This window comes from Neofelis nebulosa, chromosome 10 (genome assembly GCF_028018385.1).
Source record: "Neofelis nebulosa isolate mNeoNeb1 chromosome 10, mNeoNeb1.pri, whole genome shotgun sequence".
NCBI lineage: Eukaryota > Metazoa > Chordata > Mammalia > Carnivora > Felidae > Neofelis > Neofelis nebulosa.
In genome coordinates this window covers 53,443,624-53,464,942 of record NC_080791.1, presented here as the reverse complement: position 1 = coordinate 53,464,942, position 21,319 = coordinate 53,443,624, and the positions used below count along the sequence as shown (strand labels likewise).

The following is a 21,319-nucleotide window of genomic DNA, read 5'->3' as shown; positions in this document are numbered from 1 at the left end:
ATGGAGAGCCCTAGGTTAAAGAACTGTTCCCAGGTTTGCCATTAACTCACTCTGTGACTTTGAGCAAGTCCCTTCCTCTCTCTGGGCCTCAATTTGTCTGTCTTTTATAGATGATCTCCTGAGGCTCCTTGCAGCCTTTGATGGTCTGATTCCTTGTGGCTTCCGTGCCCCTTTCAGGGGACTTCCTGAAAAGAAGAGGATGTGTAGAATGCTACTGCTGCCTCCAAACAGCTAAAGGGTGGGAGAAGGAGAAAACGTACTCCGTGGGGCTTTAGGAGAAAGAATCAGGACAAAGGCCAGAAGTTACTTGGAGCCACCAGCAGTCAACTTAAGAGAACCCTTCTTCCTGCCAAGCTCTGCAATGGGCCGCCTTCCCAAAGAGTGAGCTCCCTGTTAATAAAGCAGCAGATTTTAAAAAATGTTATTATTTATTTTGAGAGAGACACACAGAGCATGAGCAGGGGAGGGGCAGAGAGAGAGGGAGACACAGAATGCGAAGCAGGCTACAGGCTCTGAGCTGTCGGCACAGAGCCCGACACAGGGCTGGAACCCACGAACCATGAGATCATGACCCGAGCCAAAGTCGGACACTCAACCGACTGAGCCACCCAGGCGCCCCTGTAAAGCAGTAGCTTAAAGAATCTCAACCTCTTCCCTGCACGTCAAACCTCTGTGGCTCAAACAAAATACATACAGAGCTAAATCTAATGCCTCCCTGCTTCTGAGCCCCCAATCCTACCCCCCTCTCCTAAGCTCCTGATCTCACCACCACCAGCTGCTGCCAGAGCTGCCCCCCCCCACCCCAGTCCACCAAAGCAGACCTCGGGGAATCACCACCGCCTCCTCCCTCTTTTACCAGGTCCTCACCACTCCCACTGTCACTACCCCAGCTCGGGTCTTGTAAGTGGACACTGAGCCCGGAACCATCGCCAACACTGGTGTCCCACCCCACAGGCTCTCCCACCTTCAATGCATTTGCCATCCGTTAGCAGGAGTGAGCTTCCTCAAAGAAAACAATCTTGTCAGTCCCTCATGATAAAGCTTCAGTGGCTCCCCACTGCCCACAGGACAAGACCCCTCACCATCTGGCCTGAACCTGCCACTCCAGGGCAGCACCCACAGCTTTCCACTCCCCTCTTCAAAAAGGTACTAAGGTTAACGGGCTAATTATAAACCACTCATGCAACTGCTCCCTGCTTGTCTCCTATGCATGGCTTTGCACATGCTGTTTTCTTAGGCACGGATGGCTTTCTTGGTTCCTTCACCTGGTTAACTCAGATGCAGAGTTACTTTCTCCAGGAAGCCATCTCTGACCACCACCTTCACCCCCAGTGTGGGCTCAAGGCACCTCTTCTGGGCTCTTACAGCCCTCAGAGCTCAGAGTTATCATATTTTGTTTGCACGTCTGTCTCTCCTGCTATGCTCTAAGCTCTGGCAGGGGTCTTATCTTAACATGTCAGGGGCTGTGAGGCTAGGAGCAGATGACTCCTCTCTCCAGGGTACATGGCAGGATCTTTCACCTAGGTGCTGCCACTGATTCTCAAGGGGCATGGTACAATTTGGGCACTCCGATCTCTTTAAACTTGACCTGATGTTCTTCAAACTGTACAGGAAAGACAGAGGTGGATGTGTCATTGAGGTGGATAAAAACTTAATATTTTAATCAACAGTCGAAGATGCCATGAAAAGGAAATCATGACAATGGAGCTCAAGGCTCCCACAGGGAATGGCTCGCTTTGTTGAAACTGATGTCAGCACTGAAGGTCAGGGCAGGTGGTTTTCCTAATTCTAGCCCCGCTCCCACTGCATGGCCTGGCAGGGGGCAGAATACCACCAAATGGACAGGTGAATTCTCATTAACCCTGTTCATGTGCCTCCCTGAACTTTTACATCCATCAGTAATTTTGAAGAAACTATTTTCTCTTGTAAGAAATACAGACATGCTAGATGGAAGCAAGAGGCTGCTAGAACTCACAGAGCATTATGGCATGGTCAAGGGCCAAGGCTCAGGCTCAAGATGCTTTGGGTTCAAATCCCACCCCCCCCCACCCCCACTTACACACTGGCCACACTACCGATCTCTTTTGGATCTCAATATCATGCCATGAATCCCATTCAAGCAACACGGTGGCCAAGAAGCCAAGTGCTAAGTCCCATGGAACGGAGTTTGAAATCAGGCTCAACCACTTAGTAGTTCTGTGGTTTCCAGAAAGCCTTGATTTCTTCATCTGTAAAATGGGGAACAGAGCACCATGTAATGATTAGTGTCGTTTCAGGGATTTAAGGACATGGTGCCTATAGTCTTTAGCAGAACGATTGGCAAGTAGACTCAGTTGAGGTTAACTATTAATTTACTCTCATAGAATTACGTCTAATTACATTCCCCTTAGGCTATAGAGTCTTCAAGAACAGAGATCTTATCTCTGCTTGGTCTCTCCTATACCTTCAGCTGTCTTCCCTGTAAAGGCTGTTAAGTTCATCTGTCCCTACGTGTTGAATGAAACTAAATTAAGCCCCTATCTTTGCATATCTGGGCACCAAGAGGTTGCTGGGGGGAAGAGAAATATTTATCAATACGTGACAGTGAGCAGACTCCTTATTTTATCTCCAGAGTAATATTGGAAGGTGGCTGTTAATTTCCACATTTTATAGGCAAAAAGACTTAATTTCACAATTTTACAGACCAAACCAAACAAAACAAAACCTCTGAGTCTCATAAATCTGCTTATGCCTTGGTCTATGAACTCTCTCAAATTTTTTTCAGCACTGGGGTAATGGGGTATCTCAGGCCCTAGCATTTGGGGCAACTTTATTAAACGTGACATCTTGAGTCCAAAACAAAACAACAAACAAAACAAGAAACCTGCCCTCTAGGGAAAGGATAAAAGCCAGGATCCTAGCACGGGTCTCTGCTCTTGATGCCCCCTAGAGGCAGAAGAACAAGAAAGAATAAATTCTGGAGTCCTTAAATTGTATGTATCAGGAGATTGATTAACTGCACACACATCTAATGTATTTTGGTTATGACTAGACAACAATCATATCAACAGCTATATGGACGAGGTGTTTTGGGGACCACAAAATGTTTTAATGTTTGATAACACCGTAGCAACAACCCTAAGAGGCAGGTGTTACCAGCCTTTTATACATGAGGAAACTGAGGCTCTTCAAGGTTTTGTGCCTTGCCCAGGTGGCCTGCCCCTAAACAGAGCCTCCAAGCCCAGTACCCTCTGCAGTCTCTAGAAACTACATGCAAATGCGTTGTACCTCAACCAACCCCGGCAAGTCACAGGATGCAGGTGGCCCCTGCCCAAGCGATCTTTACCTTTTCCCTCAGGCCATAAGAGGCCCCACCTAGGGGAAAAGGCAGAAAGTCATCCAACTAATTATACAGATCGCAGAGATGCTTTTCATCATTTATGACATGATCCCATGTGGATTTTCCTTTTGATACAAGCTCAGGAGATCTTAGGCAGGTATTTCATCCATCAATGTCCATAAACCAAGACATAATAGAAACAGATAAAAGGAATTTGTCCCCCTGAAGTCCTCTGCACAGTGTCCAGCCTGATCCCCAGGCCACCGAAAGGTAATAATAGTACCAGGGGCGCCTGGGTGGCTCAGTTGGTTGGACGTCTGACTTCAGCTCAGGTCATGGTCTCAGCATTTCACGAATTCAAGCCCTGTGTCAGGCTCTGTGCTGACAGCTTGGAGCCTGGGACTGCTTCAGAGTCTGTCTCCCTCTCTCGCTGCCCCTCCCCTGCTCATGCTCGCTCTCTCTCTCTCAAAATGAATAAACATTAAAAAGTTACAATTTTTTTTCAAAAATAATAACAAAAAATAATAGTACAAATGACGGCCTCAAAGTAGTGAAGGTCTACAGGGCTACTAGATACTGAGCTAAGCACGTTTAACATACTTCCCCTGTTTTCTCTTCCCAAGAGTCTTCTGAAGTGTAAGAGGAGCCCAATGCGGTGTGTTTGGCATGCGGGCTCTAGAGCCAGACAGCCTGGGTTTGAATCCTGGCCCTGCCACTTCCTACCTACGTGGCCTTGCACAAGACACCTGGCTCTTCTTGTGCCCCACCTTCTGGACTTCAAATACGCAGGTAACTCTCATGGGGTGGCTGGGAGGACTGATGTAAAGTGCTAAGGCACGCCCAGCCCGTAGCAGGTAGTCACTAAATGCTAGCTATTACCGTCTCTATTTTACAGACGAGGAAACTGAAGCTCAGAGAATTTGCTCATGCTCCATGGCTCCTCAACGCCAAGACCGGAGTTCAAGTCTGACTTCAACCCCCAGGCTCCTTCCTGGTGACCGTGGCATACTTTCCACATTTCACCCTGCCATCCACCCAGCACAGCAGGTGCTCTGTAAATGGTATTATTCCTATTACTCATACTTGAGAATGCCTTCTGAAGCACTGTGCTCCTTGTCATTGCCCTCTCGAGATGACTCACCCCCAGTGCCTGCCCCTTTGTTTGCCTCACGTACAGCTTCTGGAGCAAGTTCCTACGGCAAGAGTGAGGAAAGTGCTAACTTTATTTTAATGCAAAAAGTGTAGAGTCTGTGGGCACCACCTGGGCTTATTCCCCAAGCTAATTCTTCTCTCTCGGCTGTGGAATATTTTATTTTTCCAATTTCAGAATCTTCTTATGTTAAAAAAGAAAGAGGAATCCAATCAGCCCAGCTCTGGTTTGCAGAAACAAATAATGCACCCAGCATAGAACCTTAATCCAACAGTTATATTCATAACCAAGGCGATCACTGGTCTGCCTAATTTATACAGCCCAGGGCCTCCTAAGGAACACATCTCTTGACGATACTGGATGCAAATGCAGAGGCTCAAGGACACTGCTGAAGGGGTGTAGATCTGCAGGCCTGGCGTCTGGATGAATCTGAAGCAAATCTGGATTTGGAGGCACATCCCCCAGCAATCCTACCCACGCCCTAATGTCATACTACCTTTTCCTCGTCTTTTTTTTAAAATAAGGAAATGGAAGACGTAAACTTTTGCCTGGTTGCTTCTTTTGTTTTCTGGGAAAAATAAAATAGAAACGCCGAACTGCCTTAGTGTCCTGGAGAGGAAAAGTACTTCAGAGTCCAGCTGACATGGGTGTGAATCCTGGCTCTGCCACTCACTAGCTGTGTGACCTAAACAAGTTACTGAACCTCTCTGACAACATCTATCAAACAGAGAAGTTATACCTACTCAAAGAGTAAAAACTGAATGAGAGAATAGTGCATTTCCCACTAGACAGTGGGCTTTGTATTCTCAATGCCTAGAACACGTACCACTTTAGTCTACGTCTAATATAGATGTTTATTGACTAGGCCTACAATCCCAATGCCCATTGTTTCCTGAGAGATTATTATGTGCCGGGGACTGTGCTAAGTTCTTTTCATGCATGATCCTATTTTATCCTAAAAGCAGCCGTGTAAAGTATTGATTAGTATCCCCTTCCCAGCTCTGAGATAACTGAGGCTCTGACAAGTTAGGACAGTCGTCCAGAATAACACAAGTAGTAAGAGGGGGAGCCCTTGGGAGTCCAAGATCACCATGGCAGAACCAGGGTTCCAATCTAGACCTGTAAACTCTAGTTTTCTGCCCTGCCCCCTCCTTCCACAGTACCCACCAAACTCACACACAGCAGACAGCAGATTCCCAAGGCCAGTTTGTTCCTCTTTCTTTCTCCTTTGGACCTCTCATATTTTGGGATTTCTTAGGGGCAACTCAGAAATCAGGATAATACTTCAAGATACTTAGAGGTATTTAATCACAACTTCCAGCCAACATCTGTTGGACATTTGCAAAGGGCTAGCTCTGTGTTAGTTACTGTGACTTGCCAGATTTCTGGACTATCTTGATGAAATCGAAGTGAAAATCAAATTCTCCTGAATGACACAGGGGAGGGAAGGTGCCCACCCAGGCACCCAGGTGAGTTTGATTTGTGCCCTGCCCATTATCTTAAGGTGGCAGGGTGGTTGGCAGGTCTGGGTCCTAGTTCCAGCCCTGCCACGATCTCGCTGGCACATGGTCCAGTCACCCCCCCACCTCTCTGGACCTCATTTCCTTCTTGTGGAAGTGGACGAAATGGAGAGTGTTGAGCCTGATTCATTTGCTCAGCAAATATTTGTTATTGTCAAACTCTTCACTCCCAGAATCCTATCGATAAACCCCTCAACGACCCTATATTTTAGAATATGTTTTCTCACAAGCTGTATTTTTTCTCACACAAGCTATATTCATTAATGAATCATTCATCGTTTTCCCATTTTTTTAAATCAAACACCTGTAAAGCTGGTGATCAGAATTTCTGATAGGACCAAGAGAATTCAGTCAGTGGATCCCTAGCAACTGGCCCACTGCTGACGTGAAGCAGACCCTGTATTTACTGAATGAACGAGTGAATGGATGGATGGATGGATGGATGCTTGATACTACAGAAGGGCACCAAATGGTGGGAAAATATGGAGCCTTAACTATCTAAGGTTCAACCTTCCCATCTGTGAAAGGACAATTAGACATCTTATAGGACTGCTGTAAAGTTGAATAATAATAACAACAGTAAGGAACATACTGTAGCTAACATGTACATAGTGCATACTATGTGCCAGGCACTAACCTAAGTGCTTTACATGTATTAACTCAGTCTTCATAATAACCCCACGAGGTAGTTACTATTATTATTCCTGTTTCACAGATGGTGAAACTGAGGTATGAAAAAGACATTGTGGAACTTGCCCAAGGACAGACTTGCATCCTGGAGACAGGATGCAAACGTAGGTGGTCTGGCAGAGTCTGTGTCCTTAATCCCTCCACTCTGCCACCCGGGCAGGTCATGCAAAGTACCCAGCACATTGCATGGTAACTCTCATGCTTCCTGAGCAGAAGCCCTGAAGGTTGGCCAGTGAAGCCTTACTGCAGGATGGGAAGCACATTTTTCACCTGGGTTTTTTATAATAATGGTAATTACCCAGAGCACCCCTATATTTACATGCTCTATAATGCCCAGGAACCACAGTCGGGATTGAGTATGAGGTGCGGTCAGAGACTAGCTCTACTGGTAACTGCACCACAAAGACCCTAATGGATGTGAGAGAAAATGAGGCGAGTGCCGTCCACTCAGCCTCCATTTCTGGAAGACATGCACAAATCCTCTTTCTCAAGCCTATTTCCTTCCACCATATGCCTTCGCCTCTTTAATGTACCCGTGTGGCTTTTTTTTTCCCCTCGCTTGCCTGGCATTTCTTCTAATAATAGCAATTCTCTCTTTGTTTTGGGGATCCCTACTCTCAGCCTATGAATTTGGATGGAATTGGCTTCAGGGTGGCCAATGGGAGTACCCCCATACCTCTGGCCAGGGTGTCTAATTCAGGCAGGGCCACGTGACCATGGTCAGACCAGTCAGAGTCAATCCCAGGATTCTGCTGGAGCCGTTGGGGAAGGGGGTGGGGAGAGGCACTCTTTTACCTGGTTTACAAAGCTAGTAGCATATAAGCCTGGACGGGTTTCTTTCATCAGATGGGGGTGTCCGCCCAAGGAGGAGGCCAAAGCAAAGAGAAACAAAGTCAAGAGATGGAAACAGATTCCTGGAGACGTTATTGGAATGCCTGGGATCTAGCTGCATTGATCAAGAATAATCCCCTGGACTTTTCAGTTATATCACCCACTACGTTTTCTTTCCTTGAAAAATCCAGTTGGAGTTGACTTTCTGTCCTTATGTCTGGGAGTTCTGTCTGACCCAGTGCATTGCTTTCTCAGCCTAGAGCGCCTTTCCTAGTCCCCTCCCCAGTCACGAGGCTGAAGGTCAACTCAGAGACTGCAACACCACATCAGAGCCCTTCCGTTACTCTTCAGACAGACCTGGCCACGCCCTCCCTTGGCTCCATGCACCTGAAATCACAAGGGACCTGCACTTGCACACCCAGGACACTAGCGTGTATGCATGCACATGTCACCCCCCTTTGAGGTGACTTCCCCACCTCTGTGTCCCTTGAGCCCAGTCCAATGCCGGCCACGTGGTAGGCGCATATGCTTTGACATCACCAGCTAAAGTTTAGGCAAATGATCACAAACATCCCCTCTAATGAAAAAAGAATGCTCTGTTACTACCAGAAGTGGCCATTTCTCCCTCATGAGAAAGTGTCCTGGAGTGATGGGTGGATATTAAGAAATGATAAAACACCCACTTCCAGGTGGCAGACCGTGACCTGTGTGTGGATGTGGGAGCAGCTGCAGTGCCGAGCCTGGAGGCAGGGAAAGCTGTCCACTGGGTCACGGCTCCACAGCTCACTGCCTTGGTCAAGTTCTCGTCCTCCTGCCGCATTACTCATGGACGCTGTTACTAATCATGCTTACTCACATTGATTTCTTTTTTCTCCCTGAGGACAAACTACCTCATCCCTCCCTAATCTAATGGCTGAAATTAGGCAAAAAGCAGCCATCTGATACAGGTTAGGCATCACCCCAGAAAGGAAGTCATCGAACCAGATATTACAAAAACCCTTTTAATGTCTCCATTCTCTTAACTGCCCATGCAAATCAGGCAGAAGAATTCCAAATGGAAAAAAATATGCTTGAAGCTGCGGCTGTCAAGACCCTTCTTGCATCGGGTCACCGGGAGAACATATCTTTGCGCTGAGCTGTTCTCCCTCCTCAGCCACTGCTGAGCCTCCTGTGTGTCAGGTGTGTGACATACATGCTGTCTGATCTGTGTCACGGCACTGGGAGGTTGTACAACCGTCACTTTCATTTCACAAACGGGGAAACTGAGGCTCAGAGAAGTGAAGGGATTAGCCCGAGGCTTCCCTGTAAGTGGTGGATTCAAACCTAGGATTGGCTTGACTCTATAAGCTCTTTCTACCCTCTTTCCCCAGAGGCTGGCCCTTCCCCCCTCTCCCCAGTGCCCCCCATTGACACTGTATGTTAAAGGGATTCAGTAAATCTGGGCACAGCCAGTCCTGTGAATACAGGAATTTTTATAATGCATTGGGCCCCATCTATGCTCTGGCATTCCTTAAGCCTGTGGAAGAGTGTGGGTGATGCTTAGGTCCGTCCTATCTGGACATCCTTGGATACCAGCAGATAGGTCAGCTCCCTAGAGCTGGATCGAGGCAGGGGATGTTGTGTCACAGTGGCCACATCCAATAACAAGTGGACTGCGCCCAAGGGAACTTCGGATATACATCTCAGACTCTCCCTCTCTAGAACTCAAATGTGACATTTAGGAATATTTCTAAATGTCAAAAGCTACCACGAAGATCGAATGTGACTGCCCCCTTCACGCCCACTTGAGGACTGAGCTCTAATTACAGACGCTCCCTCTTGGCCTCTCTATGTTTGCCTTGTCTGAGCCCATCTGTGCAGGATAGCAGTGCTATAATCACACAGTCGGGCGTCGCAGACAGACTCCCAGGGCAATCCTGCTCTCCCCGTGGACTGATGGAGAAGGCTGGAAATGGAAGGCATAGGGCCAAGGCAAGGAGGGAGGTGTCGGTCCTGAGGAGGCTGGTGTCTGGTTGACAGCTCAAGGCAATTCTCGTCCTGGGCATGTCCTGAGACTGAGATCACACGCTGCCTATTTCACTTCTGATGTCTGACTTTTTCTGGAGATCATGAGCACTCCCTCGGGGCCCTCAAACCCACAGACCCTCTCCTTCCCTGACCTCAGGGTATACAGTCCAGTCAACCTACTCTTACTGGCACCTCCTGGGTCCAATGCCACACGATAGGCATGGAGTGAGGGAGGGAGAGGCGTGAATATCATCCCTGGCAGCAAAGCACTGAGTCTCCTGAAAGAGACAGGCTTGGAAACAACGAATCCTAACTGGCTGCAGCATGGGGACTACTGCTCTCAGGGTGGATCTGGGGTGTGATGGAGCTGGAAGGGACTCACGTTCTCTCACAAAAGTTGGAGGGCGCCTCGGAGAAAGCAATGCCAACATGTAGCAGGCACTCTGCTGAACGTTTCTGTGCCTGGCCTCGGAGACAATCTCAGGAGGCCCTGAAGGATGGGTAGAATTGATGCCAGAGAACATGTGTAAAATATGCAGGGACAACTTGAGCAAAGGCAGGCAGGCAGGCAGAAAATAAAGGGAGTGTGGTCTGTACCATTCAAAAGGCAATTAATTAAAAGGCCTGCCCTTCTGACGTCTCGATGATGACAGTTCTTATTACTTAACTCTTCCTGTCTTCCTGGAGACACTTTGCCCAGTGTCTCCAACGAGGCTGGTCCATCTATCCACTTCTTTAAATCTCCGCTTATCCCCAGAGTTCACACAATGCTCTGCATGCAACATACGCTGAGTCAGCTCTTCCTGACAAAACGAGGAACTCCATTCCTAGATGATAAGGAATGCTGACCGGACAGGCACAGCAGCAAATCCCCTTTCTGCATGGCCTATCCCAAGGCAGGTTTTAACATCAAAAAGAAAATCCTTTGCGTGGCGACACAGGGACTAGGAGTGAAAGAAAGCTACGGTGTGGAAATCCTGGTCACATGTGTTAGCTGTGTGATTGTAGCTCAGCAGGTATCATAGCCCTAAAGGCCTAAAACTTCAGATATCAGGAAGTGTTCCTCAAGGACAAAAGACAAACAGCAGCACCGGGGAGGTGGAAACAGGTCAGGATTGGTGTCAAAATGAAGTGAGGGAGGAGAAGGTATGTAGAGGACACGGCATAACGCCTGGCATGGAGCTGGTGGTGCTCACGGTCTCCAGCATCCTATGGCTCGTTCCTCAATCCGGTATCAGCTCAGGCAAGAATTCCTTTCTTGAACATTTTTATTCCTCGAACACCTATTATAGGCCAGGAGTTGGTGGTACAGAGGATGCAACGACAAACAAGAATGGCTGGTCCCCACTCTTCAGTAGAAGACAGAGCAGTAAACCATTAAAAGCCGTGGGCAGAGGGAGCAGGTTATGGCCAGGGCCACGGATGAGTGACCACCGCAGTCACACAGGGCCCCGCACTCAGAGGGCCTTCTACTTGGTTTGATGTGCCATCACCATCCTGAAATTCTTAAAAAGTTTTGAACAATGGGCCATGCATTTTCCTTCTGCAACGTGTCCCGCAAATAATACGGCGAGTCCTTGATCTAGGAAAGACCTTTGCCATTTGACTTTCACTGTGTCCTTTTCCCACTGAGGAGTAACGATGCGGTCTGGAGAAGTGATCTCCACTCAAGGTGCCTCAGTGATCTAAGGGTGATCCCATCTCTTGGGCCAATGAGTGGTTCAGAAATGAGCATGTGACAAAGTGCTGGGCAGTGAACTTTGAGAAGGATGCCTGCTGGATGTTTCAGGAAAGATTCTTCTTTTGTTTCTAATACTCAACAATGGTAAGCCAGTCTCTCTTGCTCATTAAGGGAACACAAAACAGTGTGACTCAGCATTGTGACTAACAGCCACCCTACAGCCTAAGGGGGGAACCGGCCTAAGAATGATGGAGCCGAAACATGGAGAGAACCCGAGTCTTTGGTGATACTATGGGCTTTGGAGCAGCCAACTATCCAGTCACCCTACCGCTGAGCCTCCTTTTATGTGACACAATATATGTCCCTCATACTTGGTGTTTTCTGTTAACTGCAGCCAAAAGCATCTTAATTGAGTCTGAGTTAACTAACTTGGCTTTAAATCCTGATTCTGCCACTCACTAATAGTACACCTTTGGGCAAGTCCCACTTTCTTTTCTCCACTGGAAAACGAGGGCAAGCAATCACATTTTATAAGACTTGTGAAAATCAAAGGAGGCGATGCTAGTGAAAATGCTTGGACAGTATCTGGCACATAGCAGGGGCCCAATCAATGATAGGTATTATGATGATGATCACATCTAGACCTAACAGATATCTGTCTACCACTGCATTTTCTGGTGATGAGTTGCTTATGAGCCAAAATTCCCAACTGTAAGTAAAAGCAGAAATCTTGTAAAAACATCTTCGTTTTACATAAATAGCAATTTATAATCATACTAGTAAAATTGAAATAGGTTGACAAGTAAATTCAAGCACTTTGCACACGATAGAGGCAGTTGGTAAGTTGCCTTCTCAGAAATCTGAACATGCCCTGGTCCCCCATTACACCAGGGTTTTCCTCTCTACGAATGTTAACATCAAGATTTATCTGTACACATTAAGATCGCAAAGCTGTGACTTTGCATACTTGAAAATAACTTCACACCTATTGCCACTGATACAAACCCTAGTTTCTACTCTTATTAAGCAACTTTCCAAATCTTAATTCTTCCTCTGCATTCTTCTCTTGAAAACTGCCAGCCTTTCCCTCTCTCCCTAAACAAAACAAAACAAAGAAAAAAAGCACCAATTAGGATATGTGTGATTTCAGCATAGGAGCTACATTTTGGGTGTAGCATAAATTCTAATTCATTGGTGATGGGTCATTCACAAATTCTGTCCATCAACATTTTAGTGAGGTTTTACTTAAAAGAAACAAAGGTGAGTATTTAGGGAAGGGGGTAGGAATAATTTTGTTTCCCTCAACCCGGGCTACTTTGTGACTGGACAGCTCCAAGTTAATTTTAGGAAATTCCAATTGGGAGCAGTGAGGGAGATGACTTTTATCCTTCCTTACAATATATTGATACTGGTGGGGAAGGAAACTTCGGGAGAGCTGGAATCTGTCAGTGACTTGACAAACACCTACCCAAATATGGGAGTTTTGTGAAGATGGCACCAGTTAGTTGGAAAAATGATGAGAATGTGGATGCTTTCAAACACACTTCATGTCAATTTAAAAACTTTCCATGTGGTTCTCTCACACTGTCATCGGAGAATGTTCCAGAAGGCTGTTTCCTTGCCTAAAGCCTTTCCATGGCTCCTCATTTCTCTCCAGATAAAGTCCAAGTTCCTTAATTGAGCATTAAGGTCTCCTTAAGATCCAGTCCCTTTTATAGCCTCATATGTCATTATATCCCTTATATTAAGGATCTCATCCTAGCCATACTGATCCATTTGCGATTTCTCAAATAAGGCAATAAAAGAAAGGCAATCAACAACTCCAAGAAAGAACGAAGGCATGTATAAGAGAGGAGGGATGGTTGCAGTGCACTACTGGCTTAGGAACAAAACACAAAAAACAAAACAAAACAAAACAAATAACCACACATACACATAAACACAAACCAAAAAGTCCATATTCTTACATAATCATAAGTATATAACCAATGACTACATATTTTACCAAAAAAATTATTATAAAAATTATCTTAGGGTTGTGGGGAGAGGAAAAGCAAGACAGTAGCTGTTATGGGAGTTCTTCCATTGGAGGAAGTCAACAGATAATGGCTAAAATTGATAAATGAAAAAATACCCGTATATGCACAATATTTAAAAACATGAAGTTAAATAGCAGGGAAAGTAGCTATCAGAGATCAGAGCTGTAGTCTGCTGGAGAGTGGAACCTGGGAGAGGAAAGGGCTGGGGCAAGGAACTGCTATTTTTCTTAACACAAACATTTTGCTAAAATTTAACTTTAAATTTTTTCTGTACATATTGTTTTCATTTAAGAATAATAACAGGGGCACCTGGGTGCCTCAGTGAGTTAAATGTCTGACTCTGGATCTTACCTCAGGTCATGATCTCACAGTTTATGAGATCGAGCCCCAAGTCGGGCTCTGCACTGACAGTGTGGAGCCTGCTTGGGGTTCTCTCTCTCCTTTTCTCTCTGTCCCTCCCCTATTGCACATGCACGCTCTCTCTCGCTCTCAAAAGAAATAAACTTTAAAGAATAATAACAAAAGTGTTTTTTCTTTAAAAAATAAAAAAGCCATAGAGGCATAGCTTTAACACTAGGTTTGATGTTATTGTTATAGTTTGAGAAAGGACAGAGCAAACAGAGCTACAGGGTGGTATTTTACAGATCAAGATAACTTGCCATCTAATGTGGTGAACACTAATGATTAGGAGAATCATCTGGACTCCATCAGGGACACAGGCTTTTGAAAGCTTTGGAAATGCTGATTTACCTGGCTTTGCAGATGAGATTTTCTAGGTTTGGGGGATCAAGATTAAAATCCTCATGATACAGTATAGTTTTGCTGCTTGTCATAGAGCATTGGTATTCACCAAAATATATTTTTCCTATAAACCATTCAAAAATGTTTTGTGTTTGCAGCACACTGATATTCAGTGAAGCATTTGCTACTTTTAGTCTGTGTGTAAGCCTGATGTTGGAATTCTCTCACATGGATTATTTTGCTGTACACTTGGAGCTTGTTTCTGATGAATTATTTTCTTGTGTGCATTGTGGCTACTAGCATAGGAAGTGATTTAATGTTAAAGTAGTTTGCTAGCTGCTGTGTGCCATTTTTTAACTGATATATTCACTTTGTCTACAGGGATCGCATAGGAATTTATTCCAGCTTATGCTCAAAGAGCCAATGATATATTACTTTCATATCAGAAAAAAGCAAGCAAAAACATAAAGGAAGTAGGTGGCTCTACACCACTTCCTCCATTCCCTCTTCTAAAGATAATTAGGCAGGTGTCAAGAAACATTAGACCATTTTAAAGTAAATGATGTAAATGAAGAAAAAATTTACACAGATAAAAAATAAGAGATATCTTGGGGGAAGGAATGGGTTTTGAATGGTGGATCATATGGCTCCCAGAGGTTTTTCTTATAGAAGCTTTTACCCAAAATGTAGGAGGTATCAGTGTCTCTCAAGGGCTCATTAGACCAAACACACATGACTGACACTGTCTCCTGTGTTAAGCCAAAGGGCTTGCACTTTAAGTTTATTTATTTATTTTAAGAGGGTGGGGGGAGAGAGAGAGAGAGAAAGCATGGGAGGGGCACAGAGAAAGGGAGAGAGAGAGAATCCCAAGCAGGCTCCGTGCTGTTAGTGCAGAGCCCTATATGGGGCTGAAACTCATGAACTGTGAGATCATGACCTTAGCCAAAATCAAGTCAGATGGTTAAGCCACTGAGCCACCCAGGCACCTCAGGACTCTGCTCTTTTTAAAAAAATTTCTTGTTAATGTTTATTTTTGAGAGAGAGGGGGGGGGTGGGGCAGAGAGGGAGACACAGAATCAGAAGCGGGCTCCAGGCTCCGAGCTGTCAGCACGGAGCCTGACGTGAGGCTCAAACCCACGAACTGTGAGATCGTGACCTGAGCCGAAGTCGGATGCTTAACCGACCGAGCCACCCAGATGCCCCTGCATTTTTAAGACTTAGAAGACCGTATGTGAAGTTTTCTGCCCATTTCTGCTACCAATGTCCTTCAAGTCGGGAACCCCATTAAAGCAAAGAATGTATCAGAGAGTTAGCACTCAGTCAGGCTCAGCTCTCTCTCTTCCATCCCGGAAAGAGGAAAAAAAAGTCCTGTCCTCTCTCTTTTTATCACACGTGATTTAAAAAGCAACCCTCAGTGACAGAGTTTTCGTTTCTGACTTCCTGACACCCGGAAGGGTGTGTTGTGTCCTTCTAGGTGCGTCTTGCTGGGATCCCTGAAGCCACTACCAGGACCACACCAGACCTATACACCCCCGTGCACTCGTTGCTGCCATCTGAAAACGAGGTCCTGTGGTGGGGCCACTGCCTTCTCTGAAGCCATCACCATCGTCACCACGCACCCCCATTCTGCCTCAGCAAGCAGAGGGCTGGGGCCCCAGGACCATCTCCCTGCTCTGCAGCCATGCAAACAGAGCAGTTGCTGGGTGTTCTGGCTCTTTGTCTAGAGCCAGCCCTCCCTTGTGCTGTAGACTTGTGTCTTGCAACAGTTTCCTGGGAGAAGACTGGGAGGCCCAGGAAGAAAGGACCTCTTCTGCAGAGGCTACCCCACCCACCTAGCTGGAAAGTTTCAAGAGGGCAACATTAGGCTTTAAGAAGCAGAAAGCTTTCTGGGAGGAAAAACACCACTCTGAGCCTGGGAGGAAAAACACCACTCTGCCACTAATTCCCCATGTAACAGCTCTCAACCACTAGGATACGTAAACGTATGTATGATAAAGGTAAAGCAATTAGAACCGTGTGCAAATGGTCGGCAAGGAGGTTGACAGAATAGGTTCCATAGCCTTGAAATCTATCTCAGAATACACGAGAACTCACTATATAATGAAGGAGGGAGGAAGGCGTGGGAGTTAGTGTGGGCTTTGGAATCAGACCCTCGTAGGTTCAAATTCCAACTCTCCCATTTGCTGGCTGTGTGACTTCCTACATACTGCCTAACGTTTTGAATCCCGTTTTCCTCATAATTAATGGAAATAATTAGATCTAGGCTAAAATTACATAACGAATTATTGTAAGTCTTAAATAAGAATACATGAGAGATGTACTCGGCACAGTGACAGGAACCCAGGGGTGGGCGTGAACTGGGTGGAGTAGATTTTGGTGTGATATCAGCTGGGTTCCAAACCAGTTAGAAAGTCTGGGTCTCACTTTCTTCATCTGCAAAATGGGGATAAGGGCTACCTTTACCGAGGCAAAGATTCCAATACAATGATATTACACGCTTCCCACATTTTTGTATCCGCGACTTGCATGAAGAAAAGAGCACCCAGGAGGCAAATGACAACAGAGCCTGGAGCTCGAGACCCCTCCTGGTTGCACACCTACAGCACCTGCAGCCTTGTGCCACCACGCAGAGAAGCTCACCCTTAGACTGCTTACTCCCCACACCTCTGGCCCCATCAGCCCAGAAATCTGCCCCACTCCCCCCACCCCCAAGGCCTGCCTGTAAATCCGGATCACTCCCCTTTCTGCCGGGACGTTACAGACACTCATGGAGGGTACGCTCGCTCGGCTGTCAGCTAAGGCTGAAATAGGCAGGACAAAGAAACAGCAAAATCAAACTGCTTCCGTGCGCGGCAGGTAATTACAGAATCTGCTAAATTACAGTGATTAGACATCGCCAAGGCGAAGTCAAAAGAAGTCTCCGGCAACTTTAGAGGTGGGAGGGAGAAGGATTAATTAAACATCTCCTTGCAGCTGATTTAATCTCTCCCTTGGAAGAAACAGCAGGTTCAGAAGAGAGGAGAGGGAGAGAGGGCCAGGGAAGGGGTCCTAGGGAAATCCTCCCACAATGGGGCTGCCTGGGTCTTTAAATGGTTCTTGGGGAGTGAGTGATGAAAAGGGAGATGGTGGCCTTTATCATGGAAATGTTAAGACTTAGGTTGAGGATCAGGGCCCCTTGGGGGAGGGGGTAAAGAAGGGACCCTATATAATGGTTGATCATATCCTGCTGGGGCTGGGGCTGATCTGCATAGATACAGCTGAGCCAAGCTTCAGGTGGTTGTAGATTTTTCTCTTGAAGGAATTATTCTGCTGTGTCAAAAGTTCACCACCCCCACATTCTGTTATGTTCCTGCAAAATGTGCCCTTTTTAGCCACTGAACATTGAAAACAAAGGGTACACAGCCAGGAACCCATTTTACCAGCAAAGGTTTCTTTGACGACTAATTAAATTTAGGTTCTAGACAGAACAGAACCCATTGCAATGGTAAGGTGGGGTGGGGTAGGGCAGGGGACAGAAAGACTGGACAACATAGACAGGGAAGCTCTGTGCCTCTGTCCAGGAGTAATTTTAACTTTGCCACGAGAGCTTTACAGAGAGGGGTGGGTTTCTGCAGACTAGAGAAGGGCCTGCTGAGCTGGTGTTCCCCAGGGAAAAATAGTTCTAGAAGTATTTAATGCTTGTGACCTTGGACAGCCTATAAGCCATTTCTAGGCCTCATTTTCCTTATCAGTGCAGTGGGCACACTGGTTCTGGGTAACTTACACGGTTATAATATGATGAAATAATGTTAAGATTATTAAATGTGATTAATTTGGAAAGACAAGCTAACAGATCAGTCTTCCCAAAGCTCTGATTCTGCCATTGTCTTTCTCAGAAATTTTCTGTGGTTCCCCATTGCCCACTGAATACAGTTCCATTTCCCCTGTAATTACAGAGTTAGTTGTAATATATAGTAAGAACAATATGTGGAGTTAGCTTTTGCACACACAGACAGGTCCCTCTGCCTGAAACACTTTTTCTTCCTTCTTCACGGGGCTAAGTGTTACTCATCCATTACCTGTGTGTGATCTTGACAATGACTTAACCTCTCTGAACCTCAGTTTGCTCATCTACAGAATAAGAAAAATGCAAAGCCTCAGTGCTAGGATAACTTGGCAAGATTAAATTCACCCACCTACATGAAGCGGTCTGGACCACAGACAGTAGGCTCTCAGTGAATGCTTGTTGAAGGTGACAGGGGTTATACTCTACAGATCACCAGGAAAAGGGCAGGAGCCTTATTCAAAAAAAGTCTTGATTATAAACTTAAAGAACATCTCAGATATTTTAAAAAGTGAACAGTGTGGATAAGAGTCCTTTCTTCTGACTGTGGCAATGATTAAAACCAGGCCTTCAGCAAAGAAAAATTCGACACACTCTAGCCCTTCAGAGGCAGGAAGCTATCGTTAAAAGGTCATCTTTTCGACTCAGACTTCATATGGTCCAGAGGAAGGGTTCCAAATGGTTATGCTTTCATTTTGCAGTGTTGCCAAGAGGATTTGAGAATCCACAGGGCCTCATCTGTTGTTCCTTAAGCAAACATCTAATGTAATTTGAAATTTCACTTCATCATTCTGATGGCCGCCAGCAACTCTCCCACCCCCCGCCTCTTAACCCTCCCTTTTAGGGAGGTTAGGGCACTTTCTGAGCAGCCAAAAAGTGCCAGCTCTACATGGATTCTCTCTGCCCACCAGTCACGAAGAAAAGGACAAAACAGGTTGTGGGGATGTGCCCTGCTCATGATTTCCCCATGTGGCTTGCAAGGCTTTTTCTTCCCTTCTCTCTCTCTCTCTCTCTCTGTCTTTCCAGAAGCCAGTACTTTTTTAAGGCATGCTCTGAGTCCTCTGAGTCCTTACAGCAGCACCAATACATATTAAAAAGAAAGAATACCCACCGTCCTAAAATGGGGCATGGTGAGAAGGTGGTCAGCTGGGGCCAGGGGTTTGTCTGATTCTCAAACACACAGCCTGAAACACTGTTTTTCTCAGTTGTCAAATATAAAAGACGAGCGGCAGAAAACAGAATAGTGGATAATACATTTGCATCAAGGCATCGAAGAAATAAATCAGTAATTATTTACTGGTCATTAACCCCCTGAAGAAGGAAGAAACAGAAGACATGTACCTGCACCCACTGGTTTTTGGCAAGCTGTCATCTTACTTAACCCTGACATCTGTCCAGGGAAGTAGGTGTTATTGTTCCACCACAAAGTATGCAGTTAAGCGACTGGCCCAGGGTCACTAGGCTGCTAAGGGGGAAAGCCACTGTGCGGGATGGTAAAGGGGGTGGGTTCTGTAATCGGATCAGGATTCCAGCCTCAGCTGCCTGTGAATTCCGCTCCTTCCTAACTATGTGACCTGAGGCAGCTTTAATAGAACCTCTGAAGCTTTAGCTGCTTGCATACAAAAGGCAATGATCATAGGAATACCTCCCTCTTGGGTTACGGGAGACTCAGTAGGGTGACTCTTGTAAAGCATTTGGTAGGCTGCCAAACACCTAGAAGGTATTCAGCCAGAGTTAGTCCTGGTCACAGGCGGCAGCACCCATACGATGGAAGCTGGTGTTGAGCATGGGATAGGCCTTCTGCCCACGATGTAGGGTGAAAGGCAGTCCAGTGCCTCTCTTCTGGACCAAGGAGATGTGGTTTCTTCATTTGTACGAAACCGATAAGTTCTTGTAAGTCCCTCCAAGGACTGAGGAGAGAAACAAAACAACACGTATAAAGAAAGAGCTTCACACAGTACTTGGCACCCAGCTGGGGCTCAGTAAATGGCAGCAATTATTATTATAATACACGTGAAGGAGTTTGGGAAATTAAAATGCTGCATAAACTCAACACATTATTATTAGTCTTACTGTATCTATGCCATAGGTCCTCAATTAAGGGATAATTAAAGATTAGCTAAGGTTACAAGGCTGGCTGCCCACATTTTCTTTCTTGGTTTGGTCTTTGGTGCTGCTTGTAACTTTTATTCAAGCCCCGGGCAAGACATAAAAATACACTCCAACACCCAACCACGTTAAATGCCAATAAGATTTAGCAACATCTAAACCTAGAGAACACTGCTGCTGATTTGTTAAGTTTAAATCTCAGAAGCATTGGGAGGCCAAGGAAGTTTGCTCTGGGGTGGGGGTGGGAGGGCAGGGCATGGAGGTAGCATGGAGGGCAGACCCCAGAATCCACAGTGCCACATGTGAGTGGAGGGTCTCACTCAGCCCACCCAGACCTCAGTTTCTGTTGAATGAAAGTAAGAATGCTTGCCTCTGAAAAGAGATAACATGTTGCTCCTGGCACGTGCTCAATCAGCGTGAACTTCCCTTTCCCTTTTCCTACTCCTGGCCTCACATTTGACTATTTCGGTTTACCAAGTGCAGACACAAATTCAAAACACCTCCTTGGGGAAAAGAAAAGCATACAAGACTGGCCCACTGGTCTCTTAGTGCAAAGATTCGCCGAGAATTAGACTTTACTTTTGTCTGTGTGAGTTACTCTTGGGAACTTAAGGAATACCCATCACTTAGGCAAGCACTCAGGGCAGTATGGTTTCCAGAAAGGGCAGCCCTCGTGGCTCCTCTGGGCGAGTTCACCTGGTGCAAAGAAAGGTCAAGAAAGGGGACTAAGGAGATGCAGGCAAGGAAGAGTCTGCAAAAAGGCAAATCAGGGCTACAGTCATGACGCAGGGACTCGGATCCCGGCTCTGATCATTCACGTATTCATTTATTCATCTCTCACAAGCCTAAAGAATCTTAGAATCTGGAGTCTGCCATGCTTGTTTTGAAAAGGGGAAACAGAGCCCTAGGAGAAAGACACAAACAAAATCCACAGAAAGACCTTGATTATTGTCCCTCCTTGTTTTGCCATATGATGAGTGGAGGGTCCTCAGGAAACTATGTCACCTGGGATCCGTCCCAGACTCTGGGGGAAATCTTGGCCCTTCTCCAGGCCTCAGTTTCTTTATGTTTTAGGGGTTAGACTGGAGGACTTCCAAGGTCCCTTCCAACACTAAAGTCCATGGAATCCATGCTGCGGTGCTGTTATGATTGCTTATGCATATCACACAGAGGCTTTCTCTGTTCCCAGAGTGAATTTGGAACAATCGCTTCACATCAGGTCAAATTTCACATGCTTGGGGGATTCAGCCACTACCTAGAGAGAACTCACCTGATCTGCTTTTATATGAGTTCATAAAGTAGGCGGTGGGAGATGTGTTAATAGTTTTCATGAGGTGCTATGGCCCAAGATCTGGAGATGATATGAATTATGCTTTGTTTTAAAGCCTTCTTTATCGTCCTGGGAGGAA

General features: G+C 46.0%; 1 protein-coding gene across 14 annotated transcripts in view; it reads right to left on the bottom strand.

Annotated features, from left to right (window-relative positions):
• Positions 1-21,319, bottom strand: part of TENM4 (teneurin transmembrane protein 4) — a 2,920,333-nt gene that overhangs the window by 251,076 nt on the left and 2,647,938 nt on the right. For 11 of the 14 annotated variants that reach the window (XM_058690343.1, XM_058690336.1, XM_058690342.1 and 8 more), the window contains one exon: positions 51-185. The exons of the other annotated variants lie outside the window; for them this stretch is intronic. In XM_058690343.1, coding sequence (XP_058546326.1) covers positions 51-185 — 135 coding nt within the window. The remainder of the gene's footprint in view (positions 1-50; positions 186-21,319) is intronic. 14 annotated transcript variants of the gene reach the window in all.